We start from the raw sequence: 15,610 nt of genomic DNA on the forward strand, positions 1-15,610 counted from the left end.
CTCTTCGCAGCCCAGGTAAGGAGGGTTCCAGCAGCTGTTACTGCGCATGCTCCGTGCGAGCCCCGCTGGGGGCGGGAGAACAAAGCTGCTGCTGCCGCCGCGTGAGCCGGGCCCGGGCTGAGCCGCTGCTGCTCCCCGGGGGGGCCCGGCCGGGGGGGGGGTTCTCCAACTGGGCCCCGCCCCCCGGGCTCTGCCCGCCCCAGCCCCGCCCGGAGCCCCCGAGGAGTGAGAGACCCCGGGGGGGGGGCGCTGGGGGGGCGGGCACGTGACTCTGCCCCGGGGAACCCGGGAGAAGCCTCGGAGCCGCCTCGGCCCCGGCGGAGCCGCAGCAGGATCCGCCCCCCGCTGGGATGGGGGGGCCCGGCGGGGGGGGTCTCTGTGTGGGGGGGTGTCGGGCGGCGGGGGAGAAGCTGGAGCTGGCAGGGGAGTTAATTGGCTCCTGTCCCTGTTGGTGCCACTTGCCTCTCGCCCCCGATACAAATTCTCTCCAGTTCTGCCCCTTTTCTCGCTCAGTGTCTCACCCGGGCTGTAAAATCCGGGGAGATTCGCCCCTTTCCCCGCCAACGAGCCGCTCTCCCGTCTCCCCCATTTCCCCCTGGTCTCTCCAGGAGTCTGATTCTCCACCTCCAGTTGCATAGTTTGTGACACGTTTTCTCTGCAAATCTCAAAGGTTGATATAAAATACCCTAAACGTTTGCCCCACTGCTCTCTACTTGCCTATTTCTAATTGAATATGCCCTGAGATTTCCCCCTGTCTCTCTAATTATAAAATACCAAGAAAATCTCAGATTTACCCCTTTTCTCAGATTCTTGAACATAGCTTGGTGGGGCAGGGCTGGGCTGGCAGGGGCTGTGGGTCAGGAGTGAGGGGCACCATCAGAGGTTGAGGGGGGGCAGGGCTGGACTGTAAGGGGGCTGTGGGTCGGGAGTGAGGGGCACCATTAAAGCTTGAGCCGGGGGCACCCCCCAGCTATAGCCCTGTACTGTATGTACAGGATGTTTCTAAACACACAGCACGTGCACACTACTTCCCCCCCCCCCCCAGTGTAGTATTAAATTGCTTGGTTTACATTGTGATCCGCAAAGCTGAGTCAGGTGCCTGAACTCCCCACACAATACCTGGGCACCACAGGCACCTTCCAGTGTGAGTCACAAACGCCAGTTCACTAGGTGGGGAGCCATGTGAGCTAGTCAATGGGAGAGGCTGGCAAGGGGGAGGTACTAGCACCGCTTGAGGAATATTCAACGTCATTGAAATATAGTCAGAAGTAAAATTTCATTGCTCTGTGCTGCAGAACAGTCAACGTTTCCAGCAGATGGGACTGCAGCTGGGGGGGGATTCCATTTGAAAACTTGAAAGAGGTAAACAATGAACAGAAAACCACCCAGACATTGACTGGTAATAGTAACAAAGGACAGTCAAATAGCAAGAAACGAACAGAAAAAAATAACATGAAGAGACTAAAAAAAAATCTAGAAAAGAAATCAAAGACATTGAAAAAAAATGTCACCGCAGAGCTGGTGGGGCAGGGCTGGACTGGCAGGGGACTGCGGGTCGGGAGTGAGGGGCTGGGAGAAGCACATTGTCCTAAGCCCTGCCCTCCCACCCCCCAGATAGATGTCTAAATCTGGGTTGCAGGGGGGTGGCTGTCTCTGCTTAGCACTCCACAAATGGGAACCCAGCCCCTGCCGTCAGGTGATTCAGGTGCCTAAGGCATTTCTTGCTGGACTGGAGGTAGGCAGCTGCCTCACGCCACACAAACTAGCGGTAGGGGGAGAAGGAAGAGGTGGGTTTGGTCACATCAGCTGCTTTATAACGTTTAGCTCCACGGTTCATGCACTCCCCTGGGCTGTGGGAGACCTGGGTTCAGTTCCCCCTGGCTGGAAGAGCTGATGAACGTGAGTACCAACCTCAGGCCAAACAGCTACAAACTACTCAACCTTATATGCTGCTTCCATGACACCATGTATCAACAGGTGCCAACTCATCTGATCCCTTTCCTGTAGCCCACAGGGTAAGCAGAGCTGTGTACCTGCCCCTATATTATTTACTTGGTTCCAGGCTGGAGTGCTAGAAGTCGCCGCGTGTGCTATCATACAGGTGTCCAGTGCTGGATGAAACTTCTGGGGGCCTGGCACCAAACATATGTGTGGGCCCCCATAGGGAATAACTGTAAAAGACAGGAGATCGACACAGGACTTGTCTTTGACACAGCACACAGGTGCACAGGTTTTATTTCCAATATTTGAAGTTTAAGTTGCAGATGGAGGTGGCTGTCACTAGGGTACCAGCAGTGGTAGCCCGAGGGGAAAAAAAGATACGCACACAAGTGGATATAAACTAAATTATAAAAGAAAACAGAGAAAATAAAACACAGCTAACAAAAGCCAGAGCACCCAAAATACTGGCCATGTGCTGCTCCCACTAAAAAGACCCATTCCCACTATCTCACCATTCACATTTCTCATAGGAACCACCAGGGCTTGTATTACATTTTGATATGAAATTGGGGTGAATTTAAAACTATTTAAAATATTTTAAAAATAAAAAAACATCAAAATTTTAATACATTTTACTGACAGTATAATTAGTCATACTAGACTTGCTTGTCCTCCCCCCAAGGCCGAGAGGCAAACAGACTGGGATCAGGACCAGCTGTGCCCCCAAAAGACCAGGCCAACCCTCCAAATCAGACCAGAGCCACATCCCTCCCCCAGAACAACCCCCTGGAACTGGACCACTTTGAATCAGGCTCTAAGACACCATAAACTGTTGGGACTACCTAAGACAAAAATACCATTTCTCATTCTTTTTTCTTTGTTTTTTGAAAAGTAAACGTAAGAGTGGCCAGGCTAGGTCAGACCAAAGGTCCATCTAGCCCAGTATCCTGTCCGCCGAAGAAGTGGGCTGGAGCCCACGAAAGCTTATGCTACAATAAATTTGTTAGTCTCCAAGGTGCCACAAGTCCTCCTGTTCTTTTTGCGGATACAGACTAACATGGCTGCTACTCTGAAACCTGTCTTCCAACAGTGGCCAATGCCCGGTGCCCCAGAGGGAATGAACAGAACAGGTAACCATCAAGTGATCCATCCCCTGTCACCCATTCCCAGCTTCTGGCAAACAGAGGCTAGGGACACCATCCCTGTCCAGCCTGGCTAATAGCCCCTAAGGGACCTGTCCTCCATGCACTTATCTAGTTCTTTTTTAACACTTTTATAATCTTGGCCTTCACAACATCCTGTGGCGAGGAGTTCCACAGGTTGACTGTGCGTTGTATGAAGAAATACTGCCTTTGGTTTGTTTTAAACCTGCTGCCTCTTCATTTGATTTGGTGACCCCTAGTTCTTGTGTTAGAAGAAGTAGTAAACACCACTTCTGTATCTACTTTCTCTACACCAGTCATGATTTTATAGACCTCTCTCATCTCCCCCACCCCGCACACCTTGTGATCTGGGCTTTTCCCTCCCTGCTGCTGCAGCCTCCTTCCCACCCTTGGGCACAGCACCCACACACCCCTCTGCCTCTGCAGCCAGCTCCCCCCTCTAGGGCTGCTTGGTTGCCAATATTCCTGATGCTGGGAACTGAGAGGGGAGGGGATGGCAGGAGAAACGCCTGGGGGCTGGTCAGTGCTGGGACGGGACAGTCTCTGCTGCAGGTGTCACTGTCCGGGACAGAGACTCCCTCCAGCCTGAGCTGGGACTGGGCAGATTATCAGGGGACACGTATTTGTGCCCCCTTTATTGTTTTCAGGGTTGAAATAAGGGCGGAGAACCCCAGAGAAGGTGTCAGTGAAAGTGAAGAGATGGGACTTGTCAGTCACATTGTAAAAGGAGACCTCGCACGCCTCATAGTCCAGGAAAATCCCCAATCGTCTGGCCCTGACGCTCACGGGCAGGACGGTCGGGGGGGAGGTATTGGCCTTGAATAGCCCAGCATGCTGACATATTGTCCAGTATCCATTCTCCGGTAGAAATACAATATGCCCCTTCCTGCGCACAGCTTCCCTACAGACCCCCAGAGTCCAGAGATTCTTTCCTCCAACCTCCACCTGCCAGTAACGTTTCCCGCTCGTGAATCCCTCAGCGCCCAGGACAACCGCCATAGTATCAAATCTCTCCGGATTGTCAGGCAGATCCTGGCGCTCGTCTCGGTGTGTCACACGTTTCCGATCCTCAGCCAGGACGAGGTAGGGATTTGCTGTGCTGGGATCCAGAGTCACATCCACTGGGGAGAGAGTCACAGAGTCAGTGCCGGGGCCAGAGGCTGGCCATACTAGGGGGGCACAATCTAAAGGGGCGGACATGTGCCCACCCCATGTGTCTTCTCCCCTGTGCCCAGCCCGGGGCTGCCCCGCTCCTCCTGCCCCATGTTACCTGTGGGAGCGGGGGGAGAGCTCTGTCCTTCTCCCACTGCACCTGTGCCCCAGGGCCTGTGCGGGGAGTGGGACAGAGCCTTTCTGATGTGGCCGAAGCCAGCTGCTCCTGGTCGCTGCCTCTGTGCAGCTGAGCCAGCCTGGCTGGGGTGACAGCTCCTGCTCCCTGCCTGGGCCCACCTGCGGGGGATGGGGGCTGAGCTGAGGGGACTCTGGCTCACTCAGCACCTGGTCCCGCATCCATCCTTCTGCTCCCCACTGCCAGGGCTGGGGCCAGGCACAGCGGGAGAAGGGAACTCCCCCTTCTCCCTGCAGCAGGCCAATCTGGGCAGGCCCCCCCCCCCACATGTAGCCTCGAGAAGTGGCACTTACACCCTGGCAGCTGGAGCTCCATGCACTGAGTGGGGTACGAGGACATCCCAGCGGCTGTGTGAGCCCCGCACGGTGCTGCTGACATGGCTCAGCCCTGACCCCTGCTGGAACCTCTCTCCCTGCGGCCCATGCAGGTCTTGATCTCCCTGTGGTTGCCATTAATGTGAGTTATGATGTGAGCTCCTGTCCACTAAGAACTGGCCTCGGGCTGGGCTGAGATCGGTGACAGGGAAGTGAAAGCTCCCATCACTGCCCCCTGCCAAACCAGCCCATCCAGCTTCCCCCCGCAATGCGGTAACAGCAATACTCACACTTGGCAACACCCTGAGCGCCCCCAGCGGGCAGGGCGAGGGCCTGTCCAAGGGGCACAATCTTCAGGAAAAACAACAAGGAGTTCGGTGGCACCTTAAAGACCAACAGATTTATTATGGCATCAACTTCCGTGGGTAAAAAATCCCATTTCTTCAGCTGCACGGAGTACGAAGAAGTGGATTTTTTCCCCACAAAAGCTTATGCCCTAATAAATCGGTTGGTCTTTAAGGTGCCATAGAACTCCTCGTTGTTTTTGTGGATACAGACTGACACGGCTGCCCCTCTGAATCTTCAACAAGGGAGACTGAGGCTGGAGATTAGGAAACATTTTCTCACTCTCAGGGCGGTGAAGCTCTGGACCGGCTCCAAGGGAGCCTGTGGGATCCCTGGCACTGGCGGTTTGTAAGAACAGGTTGGACAAACCCCTGTCAGGGATGGTCTAGGCCCTGCCCCAGTGCAGGGAGCTGGATTAGGTGACCTCACAAAGTCCCTTCCAACCCTGCATTGCTATGAGTCTAGGTTACAGCTGTTCTGGCGCTGGGTCCAGGGCCCTGGCGGTTCTAAGCACGGTGTGTGGCACACGGAGGAGTTAACAATCTTAGTGATCACAGCAGCTGGTAGCTCAGCGTCCCTGCCAGGGCCTGTAACCGGCTCAGCTGGGTGTTACTGGCTTGTGTGGACAGGAGCTAGGGTTGCCACCTGTCCAGGTTTTCACAGGATCAGCCCATTGTTCAGGTCGCTGTCCTGCGAAATCTGAGTCTGTGCAGGATGTTAAAAGTCCTGGGTTTGCCAGTGGCTGTAGTGGGGGAAGCTGTGGGGTGGCAGTGACTGCTCAAAGGGAGCGCTAGCTTCAGAGTGTCTTGGGACCAGCAAGCGGGAGATGAGGAGCTCAGAGCTGGTAGGGCCCAGTCACCACGGTGGAAGTACCAACCGTGACGTTTAACTGCCGGATGGTAACAGGTTGGATCTGGTGCCAGGTCCTGCTTTGTGAGGCTGGTGCCCAGGGCAGTGACAGGAACAGAAGCCTGAGAGGGCTGGTCTCCTCTCCCAGGGTGGGATGGGACACAGTGCCCGGGGTGAGGAGACAGGGGGTGTATGTGGAGCAAGCAGATGTCCCATTTTTTACACCTCAGAGGGGGCAACCACAACAGGACCCCAACACTGTTTGTGTAACTGACCTGAGTGCCCCCCTCCCTCCCAGCTGTGTGCGGTAGGATACCCCAGAGTACATGGAGCCATGGCCAGTGGTGCTGCAATGTGTGTGCATGTCCCTTGGGGTCTCTAATCCCTGCTGGAGCTGCCCAGACTCTCCCAGCCTTCACCAGTACATACGTATGGTCAGGCAGCATGCTGGGTGCAAATACACCCAGACAGCTGTTTGTAGCCTATCGAATGTCATAGGAAAATGCTCTGTGTAGGGAAAGGAGCCAAGAGCTCCCACGGGGAGGTGGATCTCCCCATGGATAAAATATCAGCGACATGTACAGTACCTGCGTAGAGCTGCACGCTTCTCCACCCTGTAACTAAACACAGACAGAGGGGTGAGAACGCCCGTGAACACCAACACTCTGAACAGGAAACAATGTCACACAAGGGTGATAATGGGGGGAATGGAACTTACCGATCTCAGCCTGGAGTTTGGCTAAAAACAAAACACAGAGAAACGAGTCAGGATCACATCATGTTGCAGAAGGAAAGCGAGTCAAAAAGACTTTAAAGCAGAGAAGTTAAAATCCTTAGACTCAGCCAGGAGGCTACATCAGCAACCAGAGCCTGGCAGCTCCTGGGCAACAAAGGAATCAGCAAGGGGAGAAACACAGTAACCCCATCCTGCCAGCTGCAAGAGGTTGTGAGAGCCAAAGAGGGATCCTTCAGCAAATGGAAAATATTAAAATATTAACCCTGTGAAGTCAGTAAAAGGAGAAAAGTGCATCGGGTGAAGAGTATGATGGGACTGAATAGGCCAAAGTTTAACTAGAAGAGTGAATGGCCAGAGATATAAAACAAATACCAGGGATTTATTTCAGCCTATCAGAATCAGGAAGCCTGTGAGAGAATCAGTGGGTGCCCTGGATCAGCAGGGATAAAGGGAGCAATTCAGGAGGGTGAGGACAATGGTGAGAGAATAACCAATTTCTTTATATTGATTATCACCATAGAGGGTGTTCGGGAGAGACATACTGTGGTAGAACACACCCCTGTACTCACACTCTATGCACTATTGTAATAATCTTTGTACAAAGTATGCCTTGAAAGGTATCATTTGAAAACTCATCATTTGCTGATCAGTACTTCCCTGGTAAAATATGTGTGACAAATTTGTCTGTGATGTTTTAAGATTCCCCTGTACAGTGTTATTAACCCAAGTTCCAAGCCCCACAGCTGAGCCCAAACAGAAGTTGGCAAACAGGTCTGGCCTAAGCAAAGGAATGTGCGCTCTGCTTAATTTGCAGTAATCAAGCCGGGAAGGGAAAACAAAGGAAGAAAAATACTAGCAGGAAATATCCTCCTACATAGATTCTGTGTCTCAGCTGGAAATGTTTTTTCAAGGTGTGTGTGTTAGGGGGGAAGAACTGAAACTATAAAAAGGAGGGAAACCACCCCAAGGCCCCCCGTTTTCTCTGTCCCTGCACATCAGATTCACTGCACCTGAAGAGAAAAAGGAAGTCATTGGACTCTGGGGAAGGGGACCTGACCTGAGAGTTTGGTCAGTAACCTGCTGGAGCATGTGATAAGAAACTGCTTGAATTTACTATAGTTTGTTAAGTTAAAAGAACAGGAGTACTTGTGGCACCTTAGAGACTAACAAATTTGTTAGTCTCTAAGGTGCCACAAGTACTCCTGTTCTTTTTGCGGATACAGACTAACACGGCTGCTACTCTGAAATTTGTTAAGTTAGGCTTCAGTAAACATCTTATCTTTATTTTTCTTGTAACCATTTCTGACTGTTATGCCTCATCAACTGTACTCACTTAAAATCTTTCTCTTTGTAGTTAATACATTTGTTTTACTGTTTTATCTAAACCAGTGTGTTGAAATAGAAATATATGAATAATTATGTGAGATAATAACATGGCATATTATTCCCTTAAAAGAATAACATCTTAAAATATTGTGTACTGTCCAGGAGAGGGCTGGGCAGTGCAGGACACACATTTCTGGGGGGAAATCTTCGACTGGGGGTGTGCTCAGGTCACCCTGCAGTATAACCGAGGCAGAGGTTGCAGAGAAGGTTGAAAGATTTCTTCACCGTATAGCCACCGAATCAACAAGAGGTGATGCTATTTTAGATTTAGTATTGGTGAGTAGTGAGGATCTCATAGAAGAACTGGTTGGAGAGGAGACCCTTGATCTGAGTGATCATGAACTAACTCAGTTTAAACTCAATGGAATGATAAACAAAAATATGGCTGCAACTAGGATCCTTGATTTAAAAAAAAAATAAGGGAATTAGTTAGAGAAGTGGACTGGACTAAAGAACTCAAGGATCTGAATATGGAGGAAGCTTGGAATTACTTTAAGTCAAAGTTGCAGAAGCAATCAGAAGCTTGCATCCCACGCAAGGGGAAACACCTTTTTAGGGAAGGGTTGCAGACCAAACTAGATGAGTAAGCATATGAAACAGGCATTAAGAGAAAGCGGAAAGCCTACAAGGAATGGAAGATGGGATTGATCAGCAAGGAAAACTCCTTGGAGGTCAGAAAGTGTAGGGAAAAAGTGAGAATTGCTAAAAGCCAAGCAGCGCTGGACCTTATGAAGGGAATTAAAACCAATAAGTAAAAGGTTTTATAGCCATATAAATAAGAAGAAAACAAGAAAAGAAGAAGTGGGACCATTAAACACTGAAGATGGGGTGGAGATTAAAGATAATCTAGGCATGGCCCAACACCTAAATGAATACTTTCCTTCAGTTTTTAATAAGGGTAACGAGGCGCTTAGGGGTAGTGGCAGGGTAGCTAATGGGAACGAGGATATGGAAATAGAAATGACCACATCCAAGGTGAAAGTCAAACTCAAACAGCTCAATGAGATCAAATTGGGGGCCAGATAATCTCCATCCAAGAATATTAAAGGAACTGGCACGTGAAATCACAAGCACAATAGCAAGATTTTTAATGAATCTGTAAACTCAAGGGTTGTACCCTATGATTGAAGAATTGCTAATATAGTTTCTATTTTTAAGGAAGGGGAAAAAACTGATCCAGTTTGACCTCAATTGTATGCAAGGTCTTGGAACAAATGTTGAAGGAGAAAGTAGTTAAGGACATAGAAGTAAATGGTAATTGGGATAAAATACAACATGGGTTTACAAAAGGTAGCTCGTGCCAGAGCAACCTGATCTCCTTCTTTGAGAAGGTAACTGATTTTTTGGACAAAGGAGATGTAGTAGGTCTAACCTACCTGGGCTTCAGTAAGGCATTTGATACATTTCTACATGGGAAATTGTTAATTAAATTGGAGAAGCTGGAGACAAATATGACAACTGAAAGGTGGTTAAGGAACTATTTAAATAGGAGATGACAACAGGTCATACTGACAGGTGAATTGTCAGGCTGGAAGAAGGTTACTAGTGTAGTTCCTCGAAGATCAGTCTTGGGACCAATCTTATTTAACATTTTCATTAAAGACCTTAGCACACTCCCACTTTTTGTGCCAATACAATTTTCAGATGACACAATGTCCGGAGGTATTGCCAATATGGAGGAGGACTGGAATATCATACAAGATCTGAACAACCTTGAAAACAGGAGTAATAGAAATGGGATGAAATTTAACAGTGCAAAGTGCAGGGTCATGCACTTCGGGACTAACAACAATAACTTTTGGTATAAGGAGAGAAAGTTTAAGTTGAAAGTGACAGAAGAGCAGAAAGACCTGGGTATATTGGTTGATCACAGGATGTCTATGAGCTATCAATGTGATTTGGCCATGAAAAATCCTCATGCAATCCTAGGAGTTATTTCTAGTAGAGATAGGGCAGAAATGGTTACTCTCCCTGTGCAGTACCGCAAGGAATCATTACAGCTATTCACACAGGTTATTGCGCCCGCGTCCTGGCCCCCGGGAGAGCACCCGGCAAAATGTCACTGAATTTCAGCGGCATTTCGGCGGGGATGCCTCTCGATGACGCCACTTGCCGTCGACAAGTGATGTCATCGAGAGGCGTTGCTCCCGAATTTCGGCGGGGACGCCTCTCGATGACGTCGCTTGTCGACGGCAAGCGGCGTCATCAAGAGGCGTTGCCGCTGAAATGCCACCAAAATTCGGCGGCATTTCGGTGGGTGCTCCACTGCCGCAGTGGTCCTTCGTCTGGCACCCGCCAGACGAAAAGGTTGGAGACCATTGGGTTCTATATACTCAGGAAACAAGACCTGTGCATCTCTGTGGACACCTCTATGAAGATCTCTGCTGAATGTGTAGCAGTGATTTAAAGAAGGAAGTGTTAGGATGCACACAAAACAGGACAGAAAAGCATACAGTGTGCAGTACTGGTCACCCCATCTCAGAAAGGGTCTTTCAGGCGGAGCAATTAGAATAATTATGGCTCTGAAGACAAGGTCATATAAAGACTGATTGAAAGAGGTGCTCGTATCTATCTTCTTTCCTAATACAAGAAGAGGAGACTCAAATACACTGAAAGGCAGCAAATCTCAAACAATAAGAGGAAATGGTATTTTATATGAGGCATAATTAGCCTGTGAAACTCCTTACCACAAGAAAAACAAAAGGATATTGACGTGGCTAAACAGAACATGAAGATTTACATTGGGTAGGACTGAAAACAAAACAGACAGGCAAAGAAAAAAAAAAACCCAAACGGACAAAGGATTCAAAGAGGCCCAGGCATTGATATGGAAATGCAAATAATCAGAGTTGTGGCCGTTCTCAAAAACACACGCATTCTGTCAGGGAGAGAAACCCCCTCCTGCTTCAGGGCACAAGGCAAACATTAACTGATGGGGGTCAGGAAGAAACTTTCCCTGGGGGCAGGTTAGTCTGTCATCGGGCATTAGGGGGTTTCTCGCACCTTCTCCTGAAGCAGCAAGTGCTGGCCACTGTAAGAAGCAGGATCCCAGACTAGCTTAGCTTGAATCTGATTTGCTCTGGCAACAACTTGTGTGTTCTGAAAAGCTTCTGTTTTAGAGCCTGATTCAGCAAAACACATACGCACATGCTGAATCGGGATGGACCGACTCATGGCTTAAAGTGCAGCATGTGCTCAGCTACCCTGCCGAATGGGGGCACTAGTGAAAATGCATTTAAAGGCCTGTCTAGATAATGATCCCCAAATAAAAGCAACTGCTTTAGAGCTCCTATGAAAATAAACTATGATTATTGGCTGAAGTAAGTGAAGCCCCACACCCAACTCAATGATGTTTCTGTTTATCTGTCTGTAACGTAATAACCTCTGAAAGTTAAAACACATCCCATCAGTGCCAATGCTTCAGGGTGTGCTCTAGGCATCAGTGGGCAGAAACTTCCTGATTTTGGTAAAAATTGGAAAACCGTCAAAGCCTGATTTCCACTAAAATCACCATTTGATCCCTCAGGATACAGATACACACTAGAACAGGGGTCCTCAACCTACGGCACATGTGCCAAAGGTGGCACGCAAGACGATTTTTTTTTAATGGCAGGCTGTGGGTCCCGGCCACCGCTCAGCCCTCTGGCCTGGGGTTCCATCTGCCAGCTCCTGCCAGCCGAGGTCCTGGCCGCCGGCCCACTCAGCCCACTGCCAGCCCCGCTCAGCCCGCTGCCAGCTGAGTGAATGGAACCCCAGGCTGGCAGCGGGCTCAGCAGTGGCCAGGACCCACAGCCTGCCATTTAAAAAAAAAAATCAGCTCATGTTCCACTTTTGGCATGTGTGCCATAGGTAGAGGACCCCTGTTCTAGTGTATACTATGTGCACTGTACTTTATGGTAATTGTCACTGTTCCCCTTACGCGCTGACCTTAGAACCTAACCCCTGCATAAGATGGGACTCCACTGTATCCATTTTTGAAAGTTTATAATAATAAAATAATAATAATTGGAGATATACCAATCTCCTAGAACTGGAAGGGACCTTGAAAGGTCATCGAGTCCAGTCCCCTGCCTTCACTAGCAGGACCAATTTTTGCCCCAGATCCCTAAGTGGTCCCCTCAAGGATTCAGCTCCCAACCCTGGGTTTAGCAGGCCAGTGCTCAAACCACTGAGCCATCCCACCCCTAATAATAAGCAATGCTCTGAGGGGAGGAGAAGAGGGGAGCGCAAGGTGGAAGTTTCGCCTAGGGTGCAAAATATCCTTGCACCGGCCCTGAGCATGGGCATAGTGCTGGCTACACGGACAGCAGAGTGAACCCAAACCTGCTCCTTCCCTGGCTGTGTGGGCGTCATAAATCCCCTGTGAGGTCTGTGAGTGGGGCTTGGGTCTGTTCATTCCATGTCTTGACTGTGAGGGACAAGGGGCAGAGCTGCTCTGCACACAGCACAAACTAAACTGACTTTCTGCTCATAGTGAGAACTCTGGAGGGCTATACAACTTGAAGCAAAGTCTGAGATTCCCCCCAGCGAACAAAGGGACTGTACCTGTCTCTGCAAGGTGGGCCTCTGAAAGCAAATAACAAGGAAGATGTATTACACGGCAGAACATTTCACTTCAATTATTGCAAACTCAGGAATAATTTTTCTACTGGTAGAAAGTGGAAACCACACAGGGGTGCTCCGTGTAAGGGGACTGCTGGACCCTTACTGAAACTTAACGGGGGGTTTTGGTTGGCCCTCTCCCAGTACCCAAAAAAGGGGGAAATCAAGATCCTGTGACTGACAGTCCCCAGGGCCAATGGGAAGGGGCTGAAGTGACAGATCAGCCTGATTGATAGGGCAGGCAGGCTAATGAAGGAGTCAGAAGCCGAGGGTCCCATCCTCCATGTGAACTGGAGCTGCCTGGGCTAGAGTTGGGGCCAAGCTCAGGAGAGAGCAGGAGCCCAAGTATAGCTGGGGAGCAGAGACGCGCTGACCAGAGCCAGAGGGGCCGGAAAAGCAGCCCCGGGAGCTGCACTGGAGGCAGAGCAGCAGGGCTGAGGCAGGGTGGAGCTGGAGCTGAGGCAGGGTGGAGCTGGAGCTGGAGCTGCAGCAGTCCGGAGCCGGTGCAGTGAGCAGCTGGGGAGAGCGAGGGGGACCCTGGGCCATGGGCCCAGCGCAGGGAGACACCCACAGCCAAGAGGCCTTGCAGGGTGGGGGTGATGCTGGGAAGAAGGGTCCTGCCACCTGGGGGTGGGCAGGGTGGCCGCCGCCAGAGCATGTGTTGACCCGCAGCATCCCTGCAGCACAGCCAGGGCCTGGGCAGGAGGCCTGGGACGTGTGAGGGACAGACTGTGAACTGCCCTTGAATCCAGAGATGCTGGTTGCGGTGTCCCCATGCCACAGAGCAGGGTGATGGGTTTTCCCTTCACCTTTCCCATTTTTTCCTTATTCGTTTATTATTAGTTGCTGTTTAATAAATTGTTTTTGTTTGAACTGTATGGAAGCGTCCAGAGCAGAGAGAGCCCCCCGGAGTGGGGACACCTTAGCTCCTGTTGTAAGTGACTATGACAAGGCTGGGGGTTGAGCCCCCCACGGATCCTGGGCCCAGCCTTGTTGGAGTTACGAGGACTCTGCCACCCAGGAGAGTGGAAGGGGAGCCCTCGAGGTCAGGCAGGGCTCTGGGTAAGGAAGTGGAAGTGAGGACTCAGATCCTTTCGCTAGCCAGTTCCACCAGGGTCGTGTATAAGCCAGGAAAGTTCTCCATAATAGCGGGACCCTTCCCCTGCTTACATAGCCTGGTTATTCCCACTGCCAGCATGATACTGGGGACTCAGTGAGTCGGGCAGTTAAAATGCTGAGTAAACAGCTGTCTCTTCTCCCTTTTGGCTGAGTGAAGCAAGGCCCCACACCGAACTCCGTGGCATTTCTGTCTGTGATAGAATAACTTCCAGCTCAGTCGGCCCTGCTGCAATCAGTGCAGCAGTGCTGATTTAGTGGGTCTGGTGATGACCTGCGAAATCGATGGCAGAGTGCTCTCCCGTCTATACTCCAGAGGCAGAAGGTAAGTCAGTGGGGAGAGTATCTCCCATCGACGTAGCCCAGTGTAGACACCGCTGTAAGTTAACTGAAGTTACGTCAACTTCAATTACAATAACTTATGTAACTGAAGTACCGTAACTTAGGTCGACTTCCCGCTGCTCAGTACTAAAGGTGTAACTCCACACAAAATGGTCAGGGGGAGAGAGGATTATAGTGATTCCCATTTAATAGTTAATTAAGTTTAACAACTTCAGCAAAAGGGATAGGGGGAGCCCCATGTCAGAATATCCCATTGCCTAGTGGCTAAGGCACTCATCCGAGAGGTGGCAGATCCCTGTCCAAATCCCTTCCCATCAGGCAGAGGCAGGACTTGACCCAAAGTCTCCCACAACCCTGGTGGGTCCCCTAACTGTTGGGTTAAAGATTATAAGGGAGGTCCTCCTCTACTCCCACCACTACCATATCAGGCCCCATAGGTGAGAGAGACACTCCTCCACCCATCTTCCCCTGCTTGTGCAGATCATGCTGAGATTCAGGTGGGAGGTAGGTGCTCAGATGCCTAGACTGAGACAGCAGCATGCATGCCCAGAGACAGAAACTTAGACAACAGGAGAACTTTTAGAGCTCAGGTTTATGCCCTGAGTGAGTTTAGATGCCTACAGGATTAGGCGTCAGCCAAGTGGGGTTTTGTGGATCACAGACACTGACCTTTCTGTTTCGCCAGTTCAGATTGCAGTCTCTCTAGGGGGAGGAAAGGGGGAGATGTGAGATTTCACCCTGCCGTATTTATGATGGTGACACTCCCCCCCTCGCCCCAGCTAATGTAACTGGCCCAGACACTCACCATTCTCACGCTCCATTTCAGTTAGCAGAATCCCTAGAGGGATAAAAGGGCAGAGGTGATATTTAAGTTCTAAGGCCAGAAGGGACCATTGTGATCATCTGCTCTGACCTCCTGCATAACACAGGCCAGAGAACGTCCCCAAAATAATTCCTACGGGCGCTCTTACAGAAAAAACATCCAGTCTTGATTTATAAACTGCCAATTATGGAGAATCCACCCCAAACAACCCTTGGTAAATCGTTCCAGTACTTAGCTAATACAGGTGAGATTTCGCCCTGCTCTGTCTGAGATGACCCTACTCTCCGGTAATGTAGGGGGTCCAGACACTTACCCTTCTGATTCTTCATATGAGTTTGCAGGGTCTCTAGGGGGAGGGGGAAAAAAAAAAAGGTGAGATTTCACCTTGTTGTGTTTATGGTGCAGTTCCTGCGCAAGTGAGGCAGGCAGTCAAACAGGACCCACAGACAGATCTGTCTTGATGTTCCTTCACTCAGCATCCCTACTGCCCGGGCCCCACTGACGTGTCTCCCCGAGGGGCCATCCTCACTGCCCAGACCCCGTCACACTCCTGTCAGATCTGGCTGCTGTGGGAGTGGGGTAGAGAAGGTCTCTGCTCCCCTCTGTGCCCATCCCCTGAACGGCCACAGCTCCCCCCACCTCCTG

At 50.5% G+C, this 15,610-nt stretch overlaps 1 protein-coding gene across 2 annotated transcripts; it reads right to left on the reverse strand.

Moving 5' to 3' along the window:
- Nucleotides 1–3,227: 3,227 nt before the first annotated feature.
- On the reverse strand, nucleotides 3,228–15,307 carry LOC123356607 (erythroid membrane-associated protein-like). Of its 2 annotated transcripts, XM_044999967.1 has the most exons (8): nucleotides 15,279–15,307; nucleotides 14,948–14,980; nucleotides 14,812–14,844; nucleotides 12,628–12,648; nucleotides 6,679–6,699; nucleotides 6,548–6,580; nucleotides 3,754–4,225; nucleotides 3,228–3,718 (listed from the first exon to the last, which is right to left on the reverse strand). In XM_044999967.1, exons 1-8 carry the CDS (start codon nucleotides 15,292–15,294, stop codon nucleotides 3,625–3,627), a joined length of 723 nt encoding a protein of 240 aa, XP_044855902.1. In that variant the 5' UTR covers nucleotides 15,295–15,307; the 3' UTR covers nucleotides 3,228–3,624. The 2 variants fall into 2 exon arrangements, with proteins under 2 accessions (XP_044855902.1, XP_044855903.1); XM_044999968.1 differs by lacking the exons at nucleotides 6,548–6,580; nucleotides 6,679–6,699; nucleotides 12,628–12,648; ... (1 more) ...; nucleotides 14,948–14,980; nucleotides 15,279–15,307 and adding an exon at nucleotides 4,746–5,236 and having other exon boundaries at nucleotides 3,228–4,225.
- Between the last annotated feature and the right edge of the window lie 303 nt (nucleotides 15,308–15,610).

The sequence above is a fragment of the Mauremys mutica genome, chromosome 26 (genome assembly GCF_020497125.1).
Source record: "Mauremys mutica isolate MM-2020 ecotype Southern chromosome 26, ASM2049712v1, whole genome shotgun sequence".
Lineage (NCBI taxonomy): Eukaryota > Metazoa > Chordata > Testudines > Geoemydidae > Mauremys > Mauremys mutica.